At 45.5% G+C, this 26,296-nt stretch overlaps 1 protein-coding gene across 4 annotated transcripts; it reads left to right on the top strand.

The window, feature by feature from the left end:
- On the top strand, positions 1 to 14,213 carry IL13RA2 (interleukin 13 receptor subunit alpha 2). Of its 4 annotated transcripts, none has more exons than XM_053990317.1 (10): positions 1 to 142; positions 1,862 to 2,008; positions 5,186 to 5,337; positions 7,434 to 7,587; positions 8,068 to 8,188; positions 9,893 to 10,077; positions 11,184 to 11,341; positions 12,109 to 12,253; positions 12,897 to 12,999; positions 13,869 to 14,213. In XM_053990317.1, the coding sequence occupies exons 2-10, from the start codon at positions 1,930 to 1,932 to the stop codon at positions 13,909 to 13,911; spliced, it is 1,140 nt and encodes a 379-aa protein (XP_053846292.1). In that variant the 5' UTR covers positions 1 to 142; positions 1,862 to 1,929; the 3' UTR covers positions 13,912 to 14,213. The 4 variants fall into 4 exon arrangements, with proteins under 4 accessions (XP_053846292.1, XP_053846293.1, XP_053846294.1 ...); XM_053990318.1 differs by lacking the exon at positions 1 to 142 and adding an exon at positions 329 to 404; XM_053990319.1 differs by lacking the exon at positions 1 to 142 and adding an exon at positions 1,745 to 1,759.
- The last annotated feature ends 12,083 nt before the right edge of the window (positions 14,214 to 26,296 follow it).

Consider the following 26,296-nt stretch of genomic DNA (forward strand, 5'->3'; position numbering starts at 1 on the left):
CAATGCAACCTCCCTGGGGAGCACACAGAAGAGTCTTTAAAAACCACAAGATTTCTGTGAAATGCAAAGCTTTGAGCCATGAAGCTGCTGAGAAGCCCCACACTCCAGAGATAGATGGGCTCCCACGCAGTTAGAGGTCAAGGTAAGAGCACTTTGATGATTTTAAACCTCCCTGTGAAAGCATTTGTTTATTTTTACTTGCCTTCTGAAATCACATGAATGTATTCAAATAACCGTACTGGAAATGAAAAGAAGCTCTCTGTGCTAACATGCACACATGATCCTTGGATGCTGCTGCTCACCAGCTCTGAGTTAGAGCTGCTGCTTCTCCTAGCTCTGCAAGGCAGCTCTCCTTTGTCACTGCACCCTCGGATCTTTTTGAAACACAGACCCGCTCTCTACAGGTTTGTACTGACACTAGTTTTATCCTGTGTTTGATAGGTTAAAGAAGTAATTCCTCTGATTTCTTTTGCCTATACATTCTCGCTTCACAGTGAAAAAGAAAAATTGCTGCTATTGCTGTAATAATAATAGTTATGTAATAACTATACCTATGTGATGGATTTATGTGATATAATAGTTACAATTATGTGATGGACTTGGGGGATTTGATATTAATTTAAATTGAAAATTTGCTGTTAAAATTGGTGTGTATTTTTAGTTGCTGTTATGGGTTGCCAGCTTGAGTTTCTGGTTTATTTTAAACACATACAGATACCCTGGCCAGCATAACCTGTCTCCTCCTCTGGCTCCCCTGAGCCACTTCTTCCAGTGATGGGGGGTTTTTGTTGGCTCCAGTCCTCAGATTTCTAAAGATCCCTCTGACTTGTTCTGTTGTTCAGCCGAGCCCCAGTTTCCCATTGCTGCATGGTAGCTGTGGGTGCTGAGGAAGAAGCAGCTGTGCCAGAGTCTGACCTGGGATTTCACCTGCTTAAGCCAGGCTTGTGTGGGCAATATAAAGTGAGTTTGTTTTCTGAATAGATCTCAGTGATAAATTGCATGCTCACACTGAGCCTGCCAAGTTCTTACTCAAGTGGTGCTCAAGCAGTGGCCTCAAGGTTCCAGGAAGATTAATGTTTTTATCTAGACCTATTTATATACCTAGATATACCTGTATCTATATCTAATCTATATCTCTTTCTTGTCCTCCATCTCTATCTAAGCTATACCTACACCAGTATCTATATGAAAAATATTAAAACCCTGTCAGAATGCATGTGCTTTCTGGCATAGGGAAGCATGCTGGGCTGGCATGTCTGTAGGCAGTAATTTCTACCCACCTTTAGCATGAAATCTGAAGGAAAGAGTAGTCCCCTCCCTGGAAACTCTGCTCCTCTCCCTCTCAGTCCCCATCTTCCCTCCAGCAGACTTACACAGGAATAGAAATTTGTCCCCTTCAAATATTGCCATGACAACAAAGAAGAAATTTCACAAGCATTCCTACCATTCCTACCAAGTCCTGAAACAGCAAAGGCAAAAGGTGGGGATAGCTGCATAAGATGTGTCTAGATAAGGCAAGGCTCAGGCATTCTATTTTCATTTTTTTAAATGAAAGTATCATTGGTCCAAGGCACTTCCTGTGGCAGGGAGTTGAATCACTTTCCACAGAAGGCATGAGACAGAGGGCTAGTGATTAAAGTACTGACACCCATCTGCAGAGTGTATGTAGCTGGCCAGAAACTATTTCAAATGAAGCCACGTTTAGCCATCACCAAAAGTTGCAAAGAGAAGTCCCCTGGGAAATAATTAATTAGCCTTGGTAAATAAGTAAAGCCATGCTTTTGTCACACTGAGCCTGCAGAGGGAATGCCAGGGCCCCAGGGTAACGCTGAAGCCTTTGAACTCTGCTGTGTTTCTGCAGCCCCTCACAGCCCTGCTGCAGGACTGCTCTTCTGACCAGCACCTGCCCAGTGGGACCCCCGACCTCTGATGGCTCCCTGGAGGCTTTCCGTGCTCGCCGTGGCTCTGGTGTGGGGCTGGGTGCTGGCCTCCTCCTCCCCCAGCACAGGTAAAGCCCAGCGTGCTCTTGTGTCACTGCTTTGTGTTCATTTGGGCCCTCTGGGGAGTTTGTCCATCAGCCAGAGCTTTTCTTCTCTGTGTGTGCATTGCTGTGTGAGTGGCTGGTTTATAAACATATAATCCATGGTCTAAATATGTTTTGTGTTTAGTGGCTATTTTTCTATTTGAAAGGAGAAAAGACTGCCTTTGGTGCACAGCAAGTATATTTTTGATAGAGAGTTATCAAATACAAACACTGCTATAAATGCTCGTGAACACGGTCCTAGACAGACAGACTGTGCTAGGTGTAAGAAACACAAGGCTTATTTGTACTTGGAGAGTGAGACTTCTAAGAGAATACTGCTCTGCAAGCTATCATTGATGGCAATGGCACTTCAAGCACCCTTCAGTTCCAGCCCTCGAGCACCTCTTTGCTGCACTGCACCTGCTGGCTCTTCTGGCATCTGGCAGCTGGCATTTGCAGCCCGAGAGATGCTGAGCAGGTCTGGCCCTCCCTGATGGAAGCAGTGCATGGTGCAGAGGTGAGAACATGCTCAGCCATCGAGAGACTGTCTGTCCTGCTAGCCAGCACGCACAGAAAGCTGCCACAACCCCCTGTCGGAATAAATCAGGCAGGGCTCCATTTTCTTCATGTGGGAAAAGCCAAATCTTTATTCACATAACTTATTTTATACAGTTTTCACAGACCTTATGTGCAACATCTATTGGCTGGTAGTTTTCTTACTACTCCATTTATTGGTCAGAAGATGATTTGTGCATACATGCTAAGGTTCAGGTTGTTTACATTTTTCTTTTGTGGGTTCTCATGGAACAGATCTAATGTTTATGCAGGCGTACTTATTTTTCACCCAAGAATAGGTTGTTATGTTAATGAACTATTCATACCAAGATTGTTTTTGCATGGGAACTTGCAAAGTAATAGCTGCACTTAGAAGAAATTACAGGCCAGCTATCAATCCAGCAGAGAAGGCCTGATTTTATGAGGCCTTTCTTTTATAATTCTTTTACCTGTCTACGACAACTCCCCTGCTGCCATGCTGAGCAAAGCCTGCTGCTTTTGAACTGGGATCCAGAAAACATGAGTGTCACCTCCACCTCTCTGAGCAGCACAGGGAAGGGCAGACATGGGGGGGGGGACATTTGGGGGACACCTGGTAGGCTTGTGTTGGTCCACTGGCAAAATAGGTGGAAAATTGCAAACCCCACCAGCATGTCAGAGGGCGTGGTGTGGACAGAAGTGGGGCGGGGGGGCAGCTGGGGACAAGCAGGGGTTTGTCACCAGAGCAGTGATGCTGGCGGCAGAGTGCCCAGCAGCCAGGAGGGGTGGCTGTGAGGGCTGTGGCTGTCTCACAGCCTGACAGCATTACATGACTCACCACCACAAACATCAAGGGCAAAAGCTGCTAGTTTGTTTTTTTTCCAAGAAACATCCAGGAGCACCTTTCCTTCAAAACTGCGTGATGAAGTAGAGCATTTCTAGTCCTGTGTTCTGTATGAGGGATGTGGATGTGAGTGAGACTGGTAATGTATTATTGTGAAAATGAGAAACTGCAAGAGGCAGTGCTGACATTTAAAAAACAATCAAATCCCAGAATGCAAGCAACATCCCTCTGAAATCCAGTCAAAATTTATTTTGCAAGAATTGCTGTTTACAATTACAATTGTTTTGAAAAAATACTTCTGTTTTTCTCAAGCTCAAGATATAAATGAATTTCAGAGCATTCTCCTATCCAGATAGGAATTCCAGTTCTGACCAATCTAATCCTCTCTTGACAGCTTATCATGACAAAGGCTTTTTGTTTCCTTGTTTGCACTTGTGTGAGGTTCAGGATTTATACAATCAGGAGGCACCTCCCAAGCACTTGGTCCAGTATCATCTAAATACATCTTCTACTTCACCATCTAATGTAGTAACAAATCTCCCATGGAACTTCACATACTGGGAAAAGTGGGATTTTCAAACTGCTGACTGACGTGTGTTTATTTGGGAAAAATTCTGTAGAAGAAACAAATCCTCCAGCAATGTACCCTGCAAACTTTCCAGGGAGCATATTAAAGCTGGATTTATGACACCATCTTCCACTGAAAAATATCCTTATGGTCTGCTTTCACAATGGATTTATTAAAAGAATAAAAGAAAAAAAAATGGTGTAAATCCTAATGAAGACATGAAAAAGGTGTTAGAGAAGCCAGTGATCTGAAGGCCAGATTCAAAGGGAGAATGGTGGTAATTCTGGACTGAAACTGCCAGGTCATGGGCTCCAAATTCCTGTGAAATAAACTGTATCATGCAGTGAATATGTAGAAACCAAATGGATCATTCCACCTCTAGATAGTGGAGAAAAATGACCTTCAATGTTGACAAAAATTTACTTTGTTTCAGCAAATAAACCTGAGCAGCCAAACAGTTTTGTCATGTGAATGACAACTCCATGTAGAGCTGTATCTTTAGGACACATTTTAGGATGGAATTCATCTATACTTCCTCTTATTGACACATACAAGCACCTTGAAATACTTTTTAAAAAGCCAAATCAACTGTATGGGCACATTTTTGTGTAGCTGATAGATGTCTAAAATAAGAATTATTCTAATTCTCTGCTTTTTACCTTTTTTCCCTGTTTTTTTTTTTTTCCCAATAATCTTTAATACACTTGAAAGGAATATTTAAAGCAATATGTGTGATTTGTGTCTATTATTGTAAAGGAATATAAATCCCCCTGACAGCATGCTTTGATCTGTCATTTTGTGTTGGTGGATGTGCTGAACACAATGTTTGCAGAAATAAGTGTCCTGAACGTTGGTAAATATCAGGGGTTGAAGGTAAGCAAATACAGGACGTGAAAGGTCATCCCAGGACAGTAGTTTTGCTTAAAACATCTTGAAAAAGGGTGTGAAAAAGTGGCGTTCTGTGTGCCTTTTCAATGATCCTTGAGTGTTTTCTTTGAGCAAAAATCCAGCAAAAACTGGATTTTGGGGGGTGGGCAGGGGCAGAGCTTGTGCATGTTTGTTGAACAGTCAGGGCTGCAGCAATTCCCTCCACACCCAGCAGCTGCATTTCAACAATTCATATCAAAGTATCACACCGACAAGTTTCATGACTGCTTTGGGTTTGTTTTCTTCACTTTGACATTCTGTTTCACCCTCTGCTCTGTTTTTAATGTAGTTGCTCCCCCACGAGACCTTCGGATCACTGACCCTGGGCTCCTGGGTTCTCTTGATGTCGAGTGGAAGCCTCCGCTCCACGTCCAAACCTTCAAGAAGTGCACAGTAAAATACAATTTTGAATATCGCAACACTGGGGATAGAGACTGGAAGGTAAGGCAAAGCATGAAATAATCCTCCCAAACCAGGGCTATTGTTCTGCCTCTACTTCCTGCATAGATTTATGTCTGCATTTCAAGCAGGAGTGAAACTAAAGCTGTTCCAGTTTTCCATAAGAACCCAGACTGTTTCAGTGGTTTGAATGGGAATGTGCTTTGAAATGTAACAGCAGCAGCAGCCAGTGAAAGGGTTCTTTCTGTCACAGGGCTGGGTGTTTGCTGCCCAAAATAATTAAATAACATTCCTCATTGTAAAAGGAAAAAAAAAAATACACTTTTCTAAAGCATCTTTATGGGGCTTGAACTGAAACAACAGATCCTTAGGGATGCAAAGCAGTGAACAATAAAACAATAAAATTTAAATTTCATTAATTATCCTAATGCTCCAAAATTCCCTCTATCCAGAACTGTGTTTCTAATTACCATTTACTTCTCTCTTTTAGATGTGGTTGACTCTAACTCAGCTCTTCGATAAAATTGTCACTTATCTCTCATTGATGTGTAGCAGGGTGGTAGCAGGCACGACACAGGAAGGGTTGTTGGAATATATTTTGTGAGTACTTAGAAGATGAAAACTGCTGCAGGGTTAGGAAGGTAAATGGAATGGGGAGAGGAGAAACCCAGCTGTTTGGTTGGCACAGGGTACTGAGGAACACATGAAAAATATGCTGAGGATCTCCCTCAACAACCTAAAATACAGATTGAAATCCTGAAAGAAAAAGGGATTTTTTGCACAATCCTAAGGGAGGAGAGATAGAGGGCTTGCCAGCTCAAGAGACCAGGGAGAGAGAAGGAGCACTCAGTCAGGGTGTCAGTGCTGTGGAGCCCAGCTCTTTGCTGGAACAGGTCACCTGCTTCACCTGCTTGGGGCAGCAAAGCCAAGGCTGCCAGGCTGTGCTCAGCCACCACAGAAATGGGCTTAGGCCCGGGGACCCCATAGGAGCCTGCAGAGGGAAAATTCCTGTTTCAGCTATGGATTGCAATTGCAAGGGCATAGAAAGAGGCTCCTGGACCTGATGCTGGTCATGATGCACCTCATGCTCCCAGCTGTGCAGCAGTGTCCATCTGTGCAGATCCCTCCAGGATGATTTTAACTGCAATTTAAAAGAAAAAACATATGCAGTTTCAGAAAAAAAAAAAATCCTGAAAGCATGAGTGATAAAAGTTTCTTATATGAGGCAGATGTACAGACTAGGGCAAAATCACCTCTGACACCTTGCCAAAATGTTGACCTCAGATAAGGTCACAAAGAACAGTCAGGCTGAAGAAAATCCATTGGATATCAGCAGAAGATGATCAATGACAGCATCATTGATATCTGTTAGAAATACCTGGCTCACCACAGCTCTCACACCTGGGGAGTGCTGAGGGCAGCCTGGCTGTGAGCTGTGCCATTGCTGTTCCCACTGCAGCACACAGATGCATTTAATGGCACAGATGCATTTTATGGCATGCTACCTCTGTCCTGCGTGGGCTAATGCAACACTTTGTCTCATCATTTGTTGTAAACCTTGTCAACTTTGTTGTCCTTGCATAAAGTGAAGGGGAGTAAGTCTGAGGGAAAAAAAAGAAGAAAAACCTTAAAAGGGGGTGCTCAGAAAGTCCCACAGAAGGCCAAGCCAGGTGGTGCATAGTGGTGGGTGAGGCTGTGATGCACTGCCTGGCTGCTGGTCCACCCTTTCAGGGGCTGCTTGTGCTTCCCACAGGAACCAGCCTTAAAAAACTCATTGCTCTTTCTGTTTCTGATTATTTCACACCATTTAAAAAATGCCTTTTATGTGGATTTGTGGTAGTATCCTCCTCAGGCTGTCCGCAGTGCTCCTTGCTGCTGGGGGTCCCATTAATCAGCCTGCTCTGCCTTGTCCTGGCTGTGTCCTGTGGGGTGAAGGGACTCACAGCCAGCAAAGCTGGGCACAGCAGCTGTAAATTAATGCTGGAGAAGCACTGGGCAAGTGAAGCAGGACAGATATATAAAGAGACAATAAAGCACACAAACGAGAATATTTGCAGCTGGAGCAAGAGCAAAGATACCTAATTCTGCAGCCCACTTAGTGACAGAAGAGGTGCTTAAAAAGTCTGTCTTTCAACCAGGTTATTTTTACTAGGAAGCTAAAACTCAGAGTTGGATTTGACCTCAGCAGGACTGCTGAAGTGAGGCTGCAGACACTGCTCGAAGGACAGTGTACAGGTGACATGGAGGTGCAGAGTGACTGGATTTATGCAACCTTTCAGATCCCACCACAAGGTTAGGAGTGGCCTGTAGTACCTGCTGCAGTTTTGTGCTTTGCATGAGTCTGTTGCATGAACCAGTGCTGGCTTGAGGGTTCCTGGATGGATAAGTTATTGCAGGGCTTGCTGATGTTTAAGACATTAGAGCAGCTCTGCTACCAATGGCTGTGGTTGTGGTTACTGGATACCTGGGGCTTGTTTCCCTCTGCCCATGCCCAAGCTCTGCTCAGCTGCCCTGCAAGAGCTCCATTTGCTGAATGAAAAGGTCAGTTAAATGTCTTTCTGCTCTAAGGTGGACTGGCTATTATGAGAAACAGAGCACTTGGCAGTAAAACTAATAATTCTGACTGGCTGACTTTTCCTTTCTTTTTTCTTTTCTTTCCATTTTTTTATCTTTCAACTGCAGCACACAGTGGTTCAAATGCATAAAACTGCGTGTTTTCTGCATCTGACTGGTACACTGTTAAATAGTGATTATTTCCTTCTCATTCGACAGGAAAACTTGAATCAGAGGTCCAGAATTTCAACTGCATCTATCATGACTGGGAATACTTGAAGTGCACCTGGCAGCCAGGTCTCCTCACACCTCATGGTGTACATTATGGGCTATATTACTGGTATGTAACAGAAAAATAGGAAAACATCCAGGCAGCAATCAAGTGAACCACTCCGAGTACAAAAATACCACAGTAAATATGCTTTTATAGCTGGCAGTGCTATTGTCCAGTTCACCTAGAATGAGCCAAAATAATGTCCCAAGGAACACAGGGCTTCTGGCAAGAAAACACCAAAATCTTTCTTACTTTCTTAAAATCAGACCCATGCTGATCTTTACCAGGAAATGTCTTCTCACTTCCTCCTATCCTGTTATTCATCCCCAGGAGGTGTTTTCTGCATGTTGTCCACCATAAAGACTTGTGCTTTGTCTTTGCTAAACACACCTGGATAGCTCTGGCTGCACATTTCCCATGATCACAGTGCACATATCTCAACTGGACAGGATTTAGCACAAGGCTACCAAGCTCAGTGAACCCTAAACACAGAGTGGAGCTTCCCAGCAACTTAGAGTTTTAGTGTTCAAATATATTTTCATAGCCTTAGCACATCCCATACAAGGAAACATGCTTTCACAAGGTAATAATAATACATAGTTCTCAGCTGTTTCTTTTAAAACGGTGCCTAAATTCTGTTCTGCAGGAAAAATATAGCTAGAATTAGTGGTTTGGAACAAAGTAAATACTGTATTTGTGCTTCAGCTCCTATGATATTATGGAAAGGATGAGTTAGGCTGGGTTTCGTGCCACTGGGCTATGTGAAGGAAAGCATAGTTGCATTTTAAACAGGTTCCGTGTAGTTCTTGGAAATAGTCTTCAAAGCAGAAGCACCAGTTCAAAACCATTTTGCTAACTGCAAAGATCTGCTTGAAGGAAACCATGGAAATGCATGATTCATGCCTAAAGGGAAACAAACACTAAAAAAAAACCCCAACCTTGATTCAATTGCCTTCAATAAAACCAGGCATTTGGATCTGGGTCCCAATTTTATCACAAGATTGGGTGGACACCACGGCATCCTTTGATCCCTCTGAGCAAATTTTTATAGTGCTAGAACATGAAGTTTTTCCCCCAAACATAATGTGCTGTGCAAGGAGACTTTCATTAGGTCTGGAGTACAGGGGCCAAATTCAGCCCTGTCATGAGGGCATAAAGCAGTAGGAATCTTAAAAGGCAGTATAAAGTCAGTATTTCCAGGATGCAGCCAGCAGCTCAGCTTTGGAGAATGGCCCCCAAAAGGCAGAAGGGACTGGGTTGTGGCTGCACATTAAGTGACAAACAGTAAACCCCTTCCTAGCAAACCCTGAATTTCCATGTGCCCATGGGAGCCATGGGAACTACCTGCAGTCAGCCAGAGCAGTTCAGCAGCACTGAGTACATCCATGGCACACGTCACCTGCCTAAAAACTTCATTTTGGTTTGGGAGGGGACCTTTCTGCAGCTCCAGAGTCTGTGGCTGATGATCCAGGAAGGGCCCTAGAGGAGCAGGACTGTCTCCGTGAGTAGAGGCCAGATCCTTCCCAGCTCCAGCCTGGCACAGCCTAAAAACCAACCTGAGAAGCTGTCTTTGCATGCTAATTTGGGTTTTTTCTCCTCTGCACACTTATGCCATAGCAGGAGTCCAGGTGACTGACCCACAGCACTATGCTTTGGACAAAGGCTGGGATATGGGCAGTACTTGAGGCTTAGGTCCAATCTTATGAAAAATGTCTTACTAAGTAGTAATTTGTTTCGGTGCCTTTTTTCGGTTTCCCTGCCCACTGCTAGGTATGAGGGGCTGGAGCAGGCGGTGCAGTGCGATCACTACATCCAGGATCATGGCATAAACCTCGGCTGCGTGCTACACAACCTCAGCCAGGCAGAATACCAGGATCTGAACATTTGTGTCAATGGCTCAGCAGCAGCCAGTCTGCTACGGCCACTGTACACCACCCTTCATCTTCACAACCTCGGTAAGGAGGGCAGGGAAACAACAGGGGACCCTCGTGGCCACCACACACCCTAGGCCCACTTTCTGCATTAAGGGTCTCAATTCAATGTGTGCTTTTGTAACTGGGTGGTTAGAATGTGTGCCTTTCCCCCCAGGGAAGGGGCTGTGGCATGTGCCAAGCAGGACTTCGGTTTCCAGGAGTGTTTGCAGGCAAACAACACCACCCAGCATAACCCTGGAGGTCAGCAGGTGCATCCAAGTGCTGCATTTGGCAGCTGGACAGCTTGGGACATAAATGGCCTGCTGGGCATGTGGCAGAGCAGCTACGGGGTTTTTGGCTCTAGCAGCACAGTCACAGAGATATCTTTATTTACTCCTGCTGGAACTGAAACCACTGCTGCACTCCTTGCAAGCACAGGAGAAATCTTTGGGCTCTGCTGTTCAAACCAAGCTAAGGTCTGGGGTGAGCTGAGTACAAGGTATGATGGGGTCTGTCAGAGATGGATTTCAAACCCGTGAGAGACAGGAGGGAAAGGGAGCAGAGCACTGCATGATTTGCAGCTATTACATGTACTCGGTGTTTGTTATGGTGTAATTTATTAAATGCACTTACCTTGTCGGTGCATTTGCCTACGTGCCAGGACAAACAGCCAGTCCTCCAGCTGGGCCACTAGGCTAATGAGCAGGATTTCGGAATTCAGTTAGTGCTGCCACGTGCTTTGTGTGTGGTTCTGGGTATGGGACATAAATCAGAGCCCTTTCTGTGATGCAGAGTGTGGGGCCAGCAGAGTGTGCAGGGTCACTGCAGGGGCCGAGGAGCGCGGGGAGCGCCGGCGACCGCCCGGGCAACGTGCCAGGCACGGCTCTCACACCGCCGTGCTTCTAAACCCCTGCACCGCAGCCCAGGGCAAGGACTCCGTCCCGCCTGTGCGTCAGGTTAAAATAAACAACACATCCCCCAGACTCGGTGACATCTTGCTCCTCCAGCATCGTGGCTGAAAGTCAGGAGCGCTCAGAAATCCCGTCAGCGGGGAAAGGGGACAGAGGCTGGCGGTGATTAACTGCAGCCTTTCAGCCAGGAGCTGTCCGAGTGCACCTCTTGACCTTCTCTCTTTCTTTTCCCTCCAGCAAAGCCCTCAGCCCCGGAGCAGCTGGTGGTTTCCGTGTCTGCAGCCGAGGAGCTGCTGGCGGCCTGGAGCCCCCCGGGCGGGCGGGTGCCGCCGCACTGCCTGGAGTACGAGGTGCAGGTGGCAGAAGATGCGGGGCCAGCCGCGGCTGCCTGGGCGGTAGGGACAGCACCCGGGGTGTCCCAGGGAGGAGAAGGGGTCGGGCAGCCGTGGCCAAGCCGGCAGTGGGGGGCACAGGCTGCAGCAGGGTGAAAATTACCCCGGCGGGAATCGCTGACCGGCTGCTGCACCGCACACGCTCCTCCTTAACCCCCTGGCCTCCAGCTGCAGCTCTGCTTTAGCAGGAACAGATCCCAGCAGGAGGCTCCAAGCAAGCATTTCCTCGGACCTCCTGCCTGTTATCTCAGAAAACTGACATCGAGGAAATTTAAAGGTTGCTGTGGTTTGTTTCCTTGAATAGGGTGGCATAACTTGGACCAATGAAACTATAACTCTAATCTCTCAAAAGGAGTGGCTTGGGACAGAACGTATCTTTTATGCATGGTGCTTTTTCCTTGTATATTATCCAGGTGCGGTTTGGAGGCAAAACTGAAAAGGGCTAATTAATCATAGGGGACATCTCTTTTTTTAATTGCCATATTCCACTCATGAGTCTACTTAATTAAAAGAAAGATTCCATAAATTAACAGGCATAAATGGCAATATACATAATGACACCTCCAGAAAGTATTTTCAGTAGATTTGTCTTCATAGTCATGTTATTTGCATTAGCTTGCACAAAACTATTGTGAAATCATTTAAAACTGCCAAAAGATAATCCAAAGGTTTACACAACCTGGACAATGTGCAGGAACATCAGGCCACACCAGACAGATCCTGGTGGTGGCACGTAATTCCTTGGTATATTTTTCTGTTTTGTTTTTCAGTTTGTGTCAACCCAAATGGAAACTGCTGTAACAATTTCCAGAGCAAATCAAAGCCACGTTTCATGTGTTCGTGTCAGGGGTAGAACAAACATTTTTTGTGCAGACCAAGGCTTTTGGAGTGAATGGACGCAGGATTGTTTCTCTGGTATGGAACTCAAAGTAAAAGGTGTTTCTTTTATATGGTTTATCAAACCTGTTTGGGTGCAAGTGCTGATGGCTGCCCAGGGGATCTGCTGCCCAGGGACCTCTGCACTGGAGGTGGGCTGCTGGCTTAGTTCCACCTTCAGCACAGCGATTCCTGCAGCTTTGCATCTGCAGTGCACTTAGCAGGTGAGCCCCAAAATATTAATGCTTCTGCAGCAGCACTTTTCCCTGCTGCATGGGGACAGCTGGGATGGAGGAGTGACTGTTGAGCAAGAGGGGGCACAAGGTACTTGCAGTTTCTGGACAGGGCATCCTCCTGGCTGTCCTGCACCACAGATCAGCTCCTCTGAACCCTGTAGGCTCTCTTGGGCTGTCCTCGTGTGCACTGCCTCTGCTGCAAGGTGCAGAAAGCAGGGGAGAGGCACTTAGCAGTGACTGCATCTATGCACCAGAGGTATAATACCCTGGAGGAGGATGTGACCCCACCCAGTAACATATACCTGTAACGAACAAACAAACAAACAAATAAATAAAAACATGTAGGGTAATGTGGACAAGATGAGTTTGTGTCTGAGCCCAATCTTCATAGGAGGTAATGTAATCCATTCTAACATCTTCTTATTTCCTGCCATTTATCTTTGCAGTGTCCAGAAAAGAGGACAAGGAGCTATTTATCCTCATTCCAATCATCCTGAGTTTGTCAATTACCCTAATAATATTTATGTTGATTGGCCAGTGCAAGAAAAGGTAAGCACCAAGGTAGCCTATCCAAGCAAAGTGGTTTTTTGTTGGTGTCTCTAACTATTTATAGCTACAGTTGTAACTGAAACATCACATTAAATGTCTAAGGGCCAAACACCAAACAATAGTTCATTTTCAGTAAACAACCTTCCTGAGCGTGTCTGTTTCTGCTATGAAATGTTCCTACAGCAACCCATAAACTCACTGCAGAGACGCAAATCCTGCTCATAAGAGCTCAGACTGCTTCTGTTAAATGCCGAAGTTACTTGCATGCACAGCAGCACAAATAAAGCTATTATCATGCCCCAAACCACTCAAGAGCAGAGATTTGTCCTAGCTGTGTTAAAGCAGTGCCATTTTAACGGGCTAAATCCTCATTCTTTTGGCAGTCACATCCCAGGTGTTTACATTCATGTCAGTGATGACATGAGGGAAAGCAGATGAGTGGATGAATTTTTCTGGTTTTACTGATGATAATTTCCTCAAGTCTTGAGAGAACTGATGCCCCAGTACTGATAACTATTTTATTTTCCTGATGGCTATGTAGCATAACCAAGCAGGAAGCTTTTCTAATAAGCCCTTCAAGGCATCACTCATGAGGGGGAACTGGCTCTAGAAATACCCTTGTGTGGTCCTCAGAGATGAATTGACACCTGTTTGCAGTCCCAAACACATACTCCTTCATTTTTGCTGTGCATCTGCTTTCCAAATGTTTTGGTTTGTGAAATTCAAGCAAACTGTAGATGCTAGTGAGAAATCTGTGGAAAGCAAATGCTTCCTGCATTGCCACTGGGATGTGGCAATGTCTGACAGGGATGCTGGAGCACGTCCTCAGATCTCTCAGTGTTGGGAATAACAGCCTGTGTCCCTTTCAGATCCCCAGCAGGAAAGCCATTGCATGCATCTGTGGGATATTAACTGCCTGTGCCTCCTGTACTGATCATGTTTGGTGGGTTGCTCATGGAACCATCCCAAGGACAGCTGAGGAGCCCTGAGCTTTCTGCAGCCCAGGTGTGTCTTCCCCGCCTGCTGCCACTTGTGAAGGCAGTTGTTGCAATCCCAGTCCTTAACAGGCCCAGGAAAACTGGAGGGGCTTAAACTGGCTGCAGGAAAACTGGAAGAGATCTAAACTGACTCTGAAGCAAGGTATTTCTGATAACAGGACAAGGGAGAAAAGAGAGGCAGTGGAAACTGCCATGAATAAAGGTAACATGCTGTTCTGTGGGCTTGCTTGGGTTTTTTCTTTTGTGAGGACTCCAGAAATCTGTCAGCAGGACACACACACTGAAGGGCAGCACCTCACACACAACGCTACACGTGTGCAAACAGCTGCATCCAGCCCCTGTGCCCACCTTGCTCTCACCAGGTCTTCCCTGTTCCCAAATACTGAACCTGCTGAGAGCATTTAAATGCTGAACAGGAGCTACCTGAGATATTAATTTCATCAGCTGATACGCCTTATCTGTTGAAAAGCTCAGGTGCAGAGGCCTTGAGAGAAACTTTTGCTATAAAGAGGCATGACCACAGCTACTGCAAAGGACAGATGATTCAGAGGAGAAGTGAGGGTCACTCCAGCAAATGTGACATGGGAATTTCTCTAGGAATTGGACATTGGCATCAGAATTCAATGAAGCACACCTGGTGTTTCTCAACACCATGTAGTCAGGTGATGAAATTGCTGACTGATTTTTTAGGAATCATTCCCTATGATGATGATGATAGGAAAAAAAAAATTAAAAAGCATCGCTGGATGAGATACCCTTTTCCAAGCCCATTCTGAGCTTTTCTGCTTGAAGAACTAACCAAGGCAAACACAGGGGTTTAGTGTGGTTTCATTTCATTGGAACAACCCTGAAAATGTATTTTCTTGAAGGAGCATTTATTCAAAGTGGGAATTTCTAATGAACAGTGGAAGCTCAGAGAGAAAATGAAGTTTGTGTCAATCAGCTATGTAAAGAGCCATACTAATCCAATCAGAAACAAAACAACACAACAAGTGTTGTTGGATGCAAGCAGTTGGATATCTTACACATCCAACTGCAAAATTATTCAATCACTACCAGCTGCTTCCACTGCTAAATGGGCAACAGCCCAGTGTAATTTGGGGAACAACCTAAGGAGGAAAGAACTAGGAGAAAAAAAAGGTCAATGCACAGATTGAAGCAGAAATGAAGTTTCATGGTTGTTGTAATTCTGCTGAGACACAACCTCTGCCTCTACTGTCTCCTGGGCAGCCACCATAGGATGGCTTTACTTTGAAAAATACCCGTGAGCATGCACTGGGCATGGATTTTCAGAACTGCCATCAGGCCTCTGATGTTCTGCCAGACTCTTAAACAGTTAAAATATCTACTAAAAACACATGAGTGCATTGTGAATGTCCCCTATGGAAAAAGTAGGGCAGGCAGCCAAGCCCAGCCTGTTGTCCTGGGTACGTCTGGTGCAATCTCACCTACTTTCCCAGGTGGGAATGCTGGGCACAGGCATTTGGATTGGGACAAATACTGCAGCAGTCCCAGCCTGCTGGATGGGTTTAAACTGAGCTAAAGCCCCTAGTCCAATTTTACACACACAAAAAAAAAAAAAAAGGTAAGAAGGGAAGAAGAATTAAAGTGCATGGATGCAAGTGAGAGATAGCTAAGGAAAGGCTGTTGTATCTCCACAGCTAGATCTCACCCCAAAAAAGATCAGAGCTATTTCAGTAACCACAAAATATAAAAGTTAGGCTGAAGCCTGCCTAGAAACCTGCCTAGTAACAGAGTGATAAATTAAGTGCATCTACTTATGGTATCTGTACGCTGCAGCTTCACAGGAGCATTTAGGTGAGGAAAGCTGGGCCCCAGTGCAGGGCTCCCTGCTCCCCAAACTCATCCCTGCACAGGGTCCTCACTGCAGCAGCAGCAGCAAAACACCTCCCACCTGCTTTCTCAGTGTCACATCTGAAACATTTGCAAAATTCAGCCCTAATAGATGGCCACTCACCTTCCTACGATCCTGAACCTTGCTAGAATTTCAGTAGTGGTTTTTTATCCTGTGTTTATAGAATTACACCAATGTATTTCTTTCACACAGTAGTCTCACAAGAGTGTTTTGATTCATTTGCTGTAGTCCATAATTAATATTTTTAGTAAAGCACTTTTAAAATCCCTCCTTTGACATGCTCTGCTCTTATTCTTCCCAGCTCATGTCTGGGTTCCATGTATTTTTACCAACTAAGCTATGTTTGGTGAGACATGTCTTTGTCTTTGCATATCCATGAGTTTAGAGTCTCCTTTCTGTCTTTGACTGATAAAGTCTTAGAGCCATTTGTTAAAGAATAAACCCAACTTTTCTTGCACAGCTTTTTTCTCCCTAGAGTATGTCTAGGGATTGTGCACATACAGGAGCACGATCCTTTGCATGCTGCAGGGAAATGCAAAATCCTTTTAGTCTGTCATATTCTAACTGCTTTTGGGAAGTAGCAAAACAGGGAAGATGAATGCCAAGGTCTCTGAACTCAAAAATCACCCTTCTTCTCTCACTGAGGTATATTTTCAAGCTTACAGCAGAAGAATAATTTGAAAATTGGCTTACGTTCTGTTTTCTCATATCCATCCTCATATTTTTTAATTTTTCTGAGTGACCTCTCAGTACAAGTGTTTCAACCACTATAACTTGACACAAAGCAAGGGTGACATAGGAACATAGAAATTTCCTCCTGAACATGAGGAGGAGCTTCTTTACTGTGAGGGAGACAGAGCACTGGAACAGGATGTTCAGAGAGGTTGTGGAGTCTCCTCTGGAGATATTCAGAAGCTGTCTGGACACAATCCTGACTAAAGAGTGCTTGGGGACCCAGCTTGAGAGGGGTTTGAACAAGATGAGCTCCAGTGTTCCTTTCCAGATTTACCCATTCTGTGATCTCTCAGGAACTCTTAACTCCTCCTGCACTCGAGGAAATGAAAAGGTGGATGTTGTATCTCACCGGCTGAGGCATCTCTGCTGAAATTTTCCATCTTGTACAGGTGCTAGAAATCCTATGGCCACTGGGTGTCAGCATCTGTGCTTGGATGCAGAGGACATGGAAACAGGTGCAGCTTTCCATGCCGCCAGAATTTGGTAATTAGTGCATGAAAATTAAATAGAAGGGATAATGTCTCTGTCACCATAAGAAAGAGTCTTGTTCTTTCTGTACTGTGACGCAGAGACGTGTCACAGCTTTGCTCCATCATTCACCTCTGGTGTGACTGAGGGGTGACATCACCTTGTGCCTCGTGGTATCGTGCCCATGGCCCAGTGCTGCTCCACTGACCAGATCTGTGTCCCCCAGGGCAGGTGTCAGCCAACACCAGCCCCTGCCACTGTCCTCCCCCTTGCTTGTGCCACTGAGCACCCACAGAAAGGTCCCATCAGCCCAAACTGGTCTGACTGTGCCCTGCTGTGTGTCCCTGCCTCACAGGCACCAGCTCCTGCACCCCTGAACCCCCATGGATCTCAGCACCCACCCCTGAGCCACTGCAGGCATCTTGGAAGGACAACACAGCCCTTCTGGCTGCAGCTTCTACATGTCAAGGCTTTGGGACTGCAGCACCCAAAGATATAATCTGAAATCTAAAGAGCTTCACAGGCCATGGCAAGTTTGCAGCTCACTGCCTTGTGTGGCATCTGTACATTAGAGAGCATTGTCAACCTCTTTATTTCTATGTAAGAAGCTAAATTTTCTCAGGAGGGTCTCTGGTTTTCACAGCTTCAAGGCAAGCAAATGCAGCTGATGCATGTGCTTGATGGAACAATTTGAGGAAACATATTGTGGCTGAGCTGTCTGAACAGCTGAAATGGCTCTGCAAACTGTCTGTGTCAAGATACCCTTCCCAGTGTAGAGAGACATAAAACAGCCAGCTGAAAAATGACACACCACAAGGCTTAGCCCCAAATCCAGGATTCATGTCCCTGCCATCCTGGGCTGCTTGCCTTGCCTTCTGTGTGGATCTGCATCCAGACACAACATAGGACTGCTACATCCAGGAAATAAAATGCCATTTCAGCAAGTCTCACACCATCAGACATATTAAAAAAAAAAAAAAAAAAAAATTAACATGCCTTTGATATTTCCTTTCTTGATGGGTCTGCCCAGGAAACAATCTCAGTGTTTAAGTGGGACTCAGCTCAGGGAGGGCTGAGGGCTGAGTGTGGGTGCTTCCTTAGGCTGGGAGGCTGGATGAGCACGGTGGCAGCGCTGCTGTGGTCCCCAGAGGTGCATGCACTCATCTGGGACAGCAAGGACAGCCTGCACAGCACCTTCTCTGAGATGTCAAATGCGGTTGCACTGCCTCGCCTTTGATGGAAGGTGTGAAAGGTTCCTGCAGCTGCTGTGAGGGGTTTTGAGCCATGGCCATCAGCGATCATCCACAAAGGATGGGTTTTGTTTCCTTGCCTGAGAAGCTGTGAATGCAGGTGACAAAGGCATGTCACACCTTTGGTGTGCTTGGGTGTCCCAGCTTACCAAAGCACTGGTGACTCGCGGGAGTTATTTTCATTTGGGAAAAAAAGAGTACTTAATATCAGGGGTATTTTTTACAGACCAGAGAACACCTTCCTTTAATGTTATCTAGATATCATTGTGATTTAAAAACAAAGGGTGGCAGGATACTCTTCACTGGAATTAATGCAGTAATGGAGAAAACATGCATAGCAAAAAAAACATGCAGAGCCCGATCTTCCTGGGGATTAGGGCCTCCCTGCAAGGCTGCTCTTGGCCATGTCACCCACCCCAAACAGCCTGACATTGCCATGGCACACAGGTGACAGCAAACAGATGCCAACAGTGTGTTAAACCACTCAGAGCAACAGCTGTCCTGCAGGAGAAACAAGCTTCAGCAGCACACACAGATGTGAAGCTGCTCTAAATGTTAACAAATGTAACCCAGCAGTGGTCTAACATGTAGGTGAGTGTAACATGACATGGATACAGGAAATTTACACAGGAGAAGGAACCAGAGACAGCAGACACAGGATCCCATCCTGTCTCTAGGTACCCAAACATCCTTTGTACCCTCACAGGGTCTGACTGCAGAGGCAGGGCTGCCCAGGGAGCCTGAGAGAGTCATTGTGCCACCAAGAGGTCCCCACCTGATGCATGAAGCCCAGAAAGTAGTCCTTGCCTTTTATCTGATGATGTTCCAGCTCTTATCTGCTGAAATGGACATATGTGCCAACCTTTGGGACTCTCAAATTGATCTCGGCTGGTAGTTGCCCAGAACTTTGTGCCCATGATGCCAATTTGTTTAGAAACACTCACGCTGAGAAAACAATAACCTTGTTGCCTGCCAGGTTCAGAAAAGTTCACTTTTAACAACAGAGAGCTTAAAAGGCCATCAGCACAATTTACTCAGCTGAAGAAAAAGCATGAAGTTCCTGGCTACAGCAACAAAGAAAAGTGTTTTTAAAAAGTCAGGCAGTGCAAGCACAAAAGTAGGCTCAGCCCTGAAAGTTTCTCAGCAGTGTTTGCTCAAACACACCAGCTGAAGGCAGCCCAAAAGGACATTACCTCAATGTTGTTGCTCTCCTGAGCAGACTCCAGTAACACCGAATGTCCATGGAAATGCTGTTGTATAAAACAAAACACACTTCTGTGACTGCATGCAGTCAGGCTTGGGTTAGCCAAGCTGGTTGATTCTGGATGCTTCTGAGAATGGAACTGAAATATTGCTTCATAGAATTTGGGGCTGGCCCAGGGCTGGGAACATTCAGCCTTTGCCATGCCTTGACTTCATGCTGTCCTGCGTGTGGGAGTTGCACTGACTTGGCATGGCCTCTCCTGCCTTCCTCCAAAATTGTAGCATTTTTCATGGCTTTGCTAGGACTTGGAAGGACCATAGCCCAAAAATAGTGTTCTCTCTTTGGGATGTTTGTTCCTCCCACACTTTGGGAGGTGTCTCTGGGGAGGTGGTGCTGTGCAGATGGCTGGCTTGTTGCCTTGAGCTCTGTCAAATCAGAGGATGAGGACAAATGGGCTGACCTGGGCCCTCCTGCTGTGCCTATGGGATAAATCCCTGTGTGAATGCAAGAGCTGAGCTCTCAATAAGCATTTCAATTGCTGTTACTGCTGCCTCATCAGGAAATGCAGTCTCAGACCTGGAATACCCCACTTCTTGGAAGCCTGCTTCTATTTCCTACTTTATTTCTACCCTTTCTGTATATCAATGCCTTCCTCTAGCCTAAATAGCTCCTCTCTCTCTCTCTCTCTCCTTAGTCAGAACAAGCACTCCTCGATATCCTTACGGAGAGCTTTTTTCACCCATCTTTGGTTGCTAGGAGGAAGGAGCCAAGGTTTCTGCTCTCTTCTCATAAGAGGCCCTGCCCAGCCTTGTGCTCCCTGCACCGTGCCTACCAGGGCTGCTGCTCAGGCCCAGCACACAGTCCCACCTGTTCTCTAAAACAAACGTCAACTACTGTTATGTGTATTTTGGATAATTCGTGCTTATGAGAAATAGATGTATGAAATATGTTATGTTGGTAAGAAATATTCTTATAAGTTTTCTTAAGCACACAAGCCGGAGCCAGGGAGATTGCTTCACGGTATTTCGAAACCGCAGCTGGCAGCAGAGAGAAAAGGACCTAATTTGCAAGCGAATTAATGCGGGTCGCTCGGGGATGGGTGCTTCTCCAGGGTGAGCCGAGGAACACCCAGATGATGAATGCTCGATAAATATCTCAGATTGAGATAGCCAGAGCCATCAAGAAGACTCATCTCCGTGCTGAATTCCAGTAACTTCATGATCGACATAGACGGTTGGAAAGAAGAAAAGAAACCCTGCCTTAGGCAGAATAGACGGTATAAGAACTGCTCGGACAGAACAGTCGGGGTGAACATAGGAGACCCTGTGCTGCAGAGGTCGGACCTGGGTCTCACCCAGCGCCGATCCCCGGGCTCGGCACTGACCTTTTGTTTGTGGCTATCTTGGACCAAATCTCGGTTGCGAAATAAAAATCTATTTTATTAATTATTAATTCAGCTTGATCATTTTTACCTATAACAACTACCTACAGATCAACAGGGAACCACGTGCATTTTCCCTCAAGGGGTAAAGGTCTGGCAAAGGAAATCCACAAATCCTGACCATGGCGTGCTGCACAGTCAGAACTCATCCCTGCACTTTGCTAAAGGCCAGCGTGGGACAGCCTGGGGGAGGATCTGGGCAGTTTTCTCCTCAGTACACCTAGAGAAGGTACAAGAGAGAGCAAATGCTCACTTGAGGGTTGTTCCACCCATGCTCCAGCCTTGTGGCTGTGATGCCTCAGGTTTTAGCTTTTATATTTTTCAGATTCTGAGCTGCTTTAGTGTGCACTTCTGAGCTTCGTATTAGGGGATGCTGAGCTCTCTTCACAGAGCAGGGAGACAAAACAATTCCTTCTCCAGCTGGGGACCAAGGACAACTGATCCAAATCCAAATGATCCAGGCCCAAGAGCATAAACAACGTGGACTGAAGAGAGGAAAACAAGAAGGATTGGACTTCATAACCTGAAGCTATAATTGGACAATTAACTCCAATATGCTAATGGACCAAAACTTATAAAAGTGAGAGACCCCATGACCAGTCGTGCATTTTATGACCATTTTGGTTTGGATGTAGCCCTGGCTGGGCTCTTGTGCTGCCCAAGGTGGATCCATTGAGGCCTTTTAATAAATACCTACTTTATTCTTTATCTCTGTCTAGTCTCTGTTCTAGGTCAGCCTTCACAAAGCATCAGCCGTGCTGCAAAAAGAAAAGGTGGGGAGCACTTAGCTGAGGGGGCCAGAGCTTGCTATGGCTTCACAGGTGAGTCACTGTGACCTGTGGAGACATGACCTGTGGACATGAACCACTGCTGCCTGTAGGGCAGGAACCCCCAACACAGCTGAGATCTATGCTGGGCATTTGCTCTTAAGCTTTGAGCAGTGTTATGATGTTTGGGAAGGCTCCACAGGAGAGGCACTGAAATCTTCCTCCCCAAATGTCACAGAAGAGCTGTTCTAGCTGTCAATCAGGGAAAAGGACCCTGATTAAAATCTTCAGTGTCTTTGATGAGCATCCATCACTGGCACCCACCTGTCCTTCTGCAGGAGGAGACATCAACATCAGCAGCACACAGAGATGTAAAGCTGGTCTAAATTTTAACAAATGTAACCAGGCAGTGGTCTAACAGGTACTAGTTTACAGATTTTTTTTTTTTTTTTTTTGTGTATCAGAAATTTAAATCACTCAAAATGCCATGATTAAATCCCATTAATCATTTATGTTGGATAATCTGGTTGTATTTTAATTAAACATTAATTTATACAATTAATGCACAGGAAAATTCAGAGCAGTGGATTTAACATTCTCCTGTGTGGTGCTGCATGATTCACTTTTCAAGTCACCTGAGTGTTGGTACCAACTAGAATTACAAAGCAGCTACCATTGTCCCAGGAAACTGCTGGGGAAATTGCAATTATCTGCTACGAGATCTTTGGTTTTTGGGGAAGCAGAACATAAGATAACATTAATGAGAGATGTAATATGGAAGAAGGATTGCTCCAGAGTGTTGATTTTCCACAATAATTTGTCATCCATTGCCTGCTGTGAGCAGTCTGTATAATTCTCTTGTTGTCACCACCCCTGAGCCGCCAGAATTATTTGGCCTTTGTCACCACTAGACACTTACTCACTTGCCAGGCCCCTCCACACACCCTGGGAGCTGTGGCCCAGGAGGACGTGGTCGTGCAACCTTTTGTGTGGTTGGAAAGGGTGGAGTGAATACCGGGGGGCAGCGTGCCGGGACATGCTGTGCTGGTCCTGAGACAAGAATCCTCCTGGAGGGACCATGTGGGAGATCTGCCCAGAGCAGAAACCCTGCTGCTGCCACACTCCCTCCACACGTACCCACACACCCTCCTGCTGTCAGCAAAACCTGGCATTTAGGACAGTCTTAAACAAACTTTTTCAGTGTGTAGCTCATGCAATTGACCGTTCATTAAAGATGTTCTGGTGTGGTCCTCTAATTAGCAAGTGTGCCTCGTTGCATTGATTATCTGTCATGTATAGATCTAAAATCCCTCACCTGAAGTCTCTCCATCTCCATGTTGTGATGGGGTTGCAGCATCCCTGCACAGCTGAGAGGGAATGGCACATCACATGGAAGTTTTCTGACAGCTTCAGAGCACAGGTTTCAGTGTGTGTAAAAGCAAACAAGCAGAAGACCTGAGACTTACAGAAAAATGAGGGAGAGACAAAACAGATAATAACAATTTCATAGTTAAAAATGAAAACAAAAAAAAAAAGCTTTTTTTTTTTTGGATACATGCACCCCCACAAGCTACATTATCACTGGAACAGCCCCCACCTGACAATAACACCAGCAGGTATATTTGATCTCCCATCACAGGTTTTCTCCCCAGCTTGTCAGATACTCCCATTTTTTCGAGGGAAGAATAAAGTGTAATGGCATCTGTGGCTCTCTGGGATGTGTGTGTTCATGTGCACAGATGTGTACACACATCTGTTTTTCTGTCCTTCTGCTTCACCTGCACAAGACTTGGTGCTCTTTTGTGTGCTTTTTCCTAGAAAAAAGCCTCTGATGCCTTTTGTGCCCCTGAAATGGAGACAAAGCCACGTGCAGTTGTTGGCATGTAGCTATCCTAATGATACTATGACACAGGGAGGAAAAGAATCCAAGAGACATCTGCTCCTTTATCACATGACAGGCTCTGCTTTTGGAATTCACAATTTGTCTGCCACAGTATCACACACCCTTCAAAAAGTTCAAATGGTATTTCTCAAAGTTAAATGGTATTTCTGAAGGGCTGACTGTGGTTTGCTTTTCTTCCTTAAAAGATGTTTCTTCTTTGGAATTTGTGTCTCTCCAGGACCCTCATGGATTCAGCACCTTGGATGCTGACTGGGAAGAGCACCAGGCACCCTCCACAGCAGTGATGAAACTCTTCACGCAGCTGTCCAGAAGAAAGGCTCTAAGGATTGACATGAGTGTCTCTGTAGAGAAAACAGCAAGAACCACACTGTACACAGTGCTTACTCACACATTGCCTAACTTTTACATCTCTAAATTATCACTCAGATGAAAACTATTGAAGACTCACAGTTATTCAGACAATAAAGAGCTGTGCAGAGGTGGGATGCCTTAGGACTCCTCTGCATTGGCTCTGAACCATGTCACCTCCCAAATGCCACAGCCTCTGGGCAGCTGCTCTTATCTTCAGCAAGCACAGGGTGGGAGGAGCTGACCTTCTCCTCAAAGCACAGTCTGTGAGGGATGCACAGGTCCCCAAAGCCACCACAGCTGATGCCATGGATGCTGTGCCCCAGACCTGGCTGTGTGGGGCAGCATGGAACAGATGCAGATGAGCAGCTCGGGTCTAGAAACCAGGCTGTCCAGTCACAGGGGTTTGTGCCTGAACACCACGGCCAGCCTTGCTTCTGACCCCAGACAGGGAAGACTGCAAGCCCCTACAGCTCAGGAAGATGCCAGTTCTGACCCAGGCTGCCCCCAGAGCAGATTGCCCAGTGCCAGTCAAAAAGGGTGGTCTGTTTGCTGGGGCAGAGCCTCTGTGTGTGTGCTGTCCTATGGGCAGCCTGCCCGTACAGCTCCATCTGGTTTGGGAAACAAAGCAGCCAGCACATCTCAGCCTCCAACCATTTCCAAGGAACTATCTTCACTTCTTCAGTCCAAATCAAAGCAAAGCACTACCACAGACACTATTTGTAAGACAAAACCATACCTGAGGTGGGATTTGAGGGCTCACACAAAGCTTCCAGCAGGTGTTTTCACAAGACAGCCCCAGGCAGGGCTTCTGGAGGCACCACCACAGTTAATGGTTACAACTCAGGAGAAGCAAAGGAGCTGTGGGAACAACCTGACTTTGGTTGAGTTTCAGAAAATTAAATCAGTTCTTCAAAATCACATAGTTTAAAAAATTGTAAATTTTTACAGTTGTTCCTGAAGGGAGCAATTTGAAGAGGGAGAATAGTCTATCACTGCTTTCACATTTAACAAGTTTTGGGTCTAGGAGTGTTGGGACATCTGCTGACACTAATTCCTGTGATTAAGCAGCTGTGGGCCATACTTCAAGTATAGGTCCTTATCCTCATTTTTGGTTGTTGGTTTGGTTTTTTGGTCAGGATCTATTTTATCTGGGGACAGATGAAAGAAAGAGAGGGCATGTTCACTTATTTATTTTCTCATAGATCATGGAAAAAAAAAAGAAGAATGATTAAACCAACAAACTTTCTTTAATAAATTAATAGCAGCATCACAAAACCCTGATGTGAATGACCCAAAGAAAGTTGGGTATGTGACAGTATTTAACCATTCAGAGAAATGTTCTCCTCTGCTGGCTGGGAGAAACGCAGGTGCTGTAAGGCAGTCAATCCCCTTGGCTCTTCATCCAGACAAGAGATGGACATCAGAACAGGTCCAGCTGAGATTGGCATATTTACAGTTCTGGTGCTGAATTGTTTTAAAAACACTTATAAAAATTCTGAAAATTCTCTGTTCAATTCTTATTATTTACATCCAAATATAGCAGGTTCCCTTTTTGCCTATACAACAGAACCAGCAAGGGTGAGACATGAAGGCTCCCATGTGAAGACAATGCATGTGTGAACACTTACACTGAGCTCCAGGTGGAAAATGAGCTATTCACACAACTTACACATGTGCTAGAAGCTACTGTAATTCAACTTATTGCTAAATGCTTTCAAAGTCTGTGGTTGGTTCTTAAAGAGATATATATATATGTGTGTATATATATATAAGTACAAACTCACACGTGTGTATACATATACACACATATACACATTTGGAAGAGATGTGCTATACATTCACCCAAAGGGGAAAAAAATTAAGATGCACTGTGATTTTTCTGATTTTTTTCTGTACTTTTTGAGATTATAAAGTCTGACTCAGGGTAAAGGGCAGTTGCTGAAGGTGCAACTTTGTCTCTGGCCAGTGGTTTTCCTGCTGACTACCTGACCTTTTTGGAGAGGCAAGTGGATTCCCAAGCATTCAAGCCCATGGTGGAATCTGCAGGCTGGCACATGGAGCAGCTCTGCAGAGAGCTGCACTCTGCACTGGGATACCTCAGCTGCCTGCAGGGAAGTACTATGGATTTATTCCAGGAGGGGATGAGGGAGGAAAGATGATCAGCTTCAGTGCATCATTCTGGGATCAACCCAGCAGCAGATACAACCCCAATGTTGTGTTTTAGTAGTGGCCTCAGCAAGGCTGTAGCTGCACACAGCCATGCAACAGCACAACACCACCTCAAGCACTGGCAGAATTTTCCAG

The sequence above is a fragment of the Vidua macroura genome, chromosome 14 (assembly GCF_024509145.1).
Source record: "Vidua macroura isolate BioBank_ID:100142 chromosome 14, ASM2450914v1, whole genome shotgun sequence".
NCBI lineage: Eukaryota > Metazoa > Chordata > Aves > Passeriformes > Viduidae > Vidua > Vidua macroura.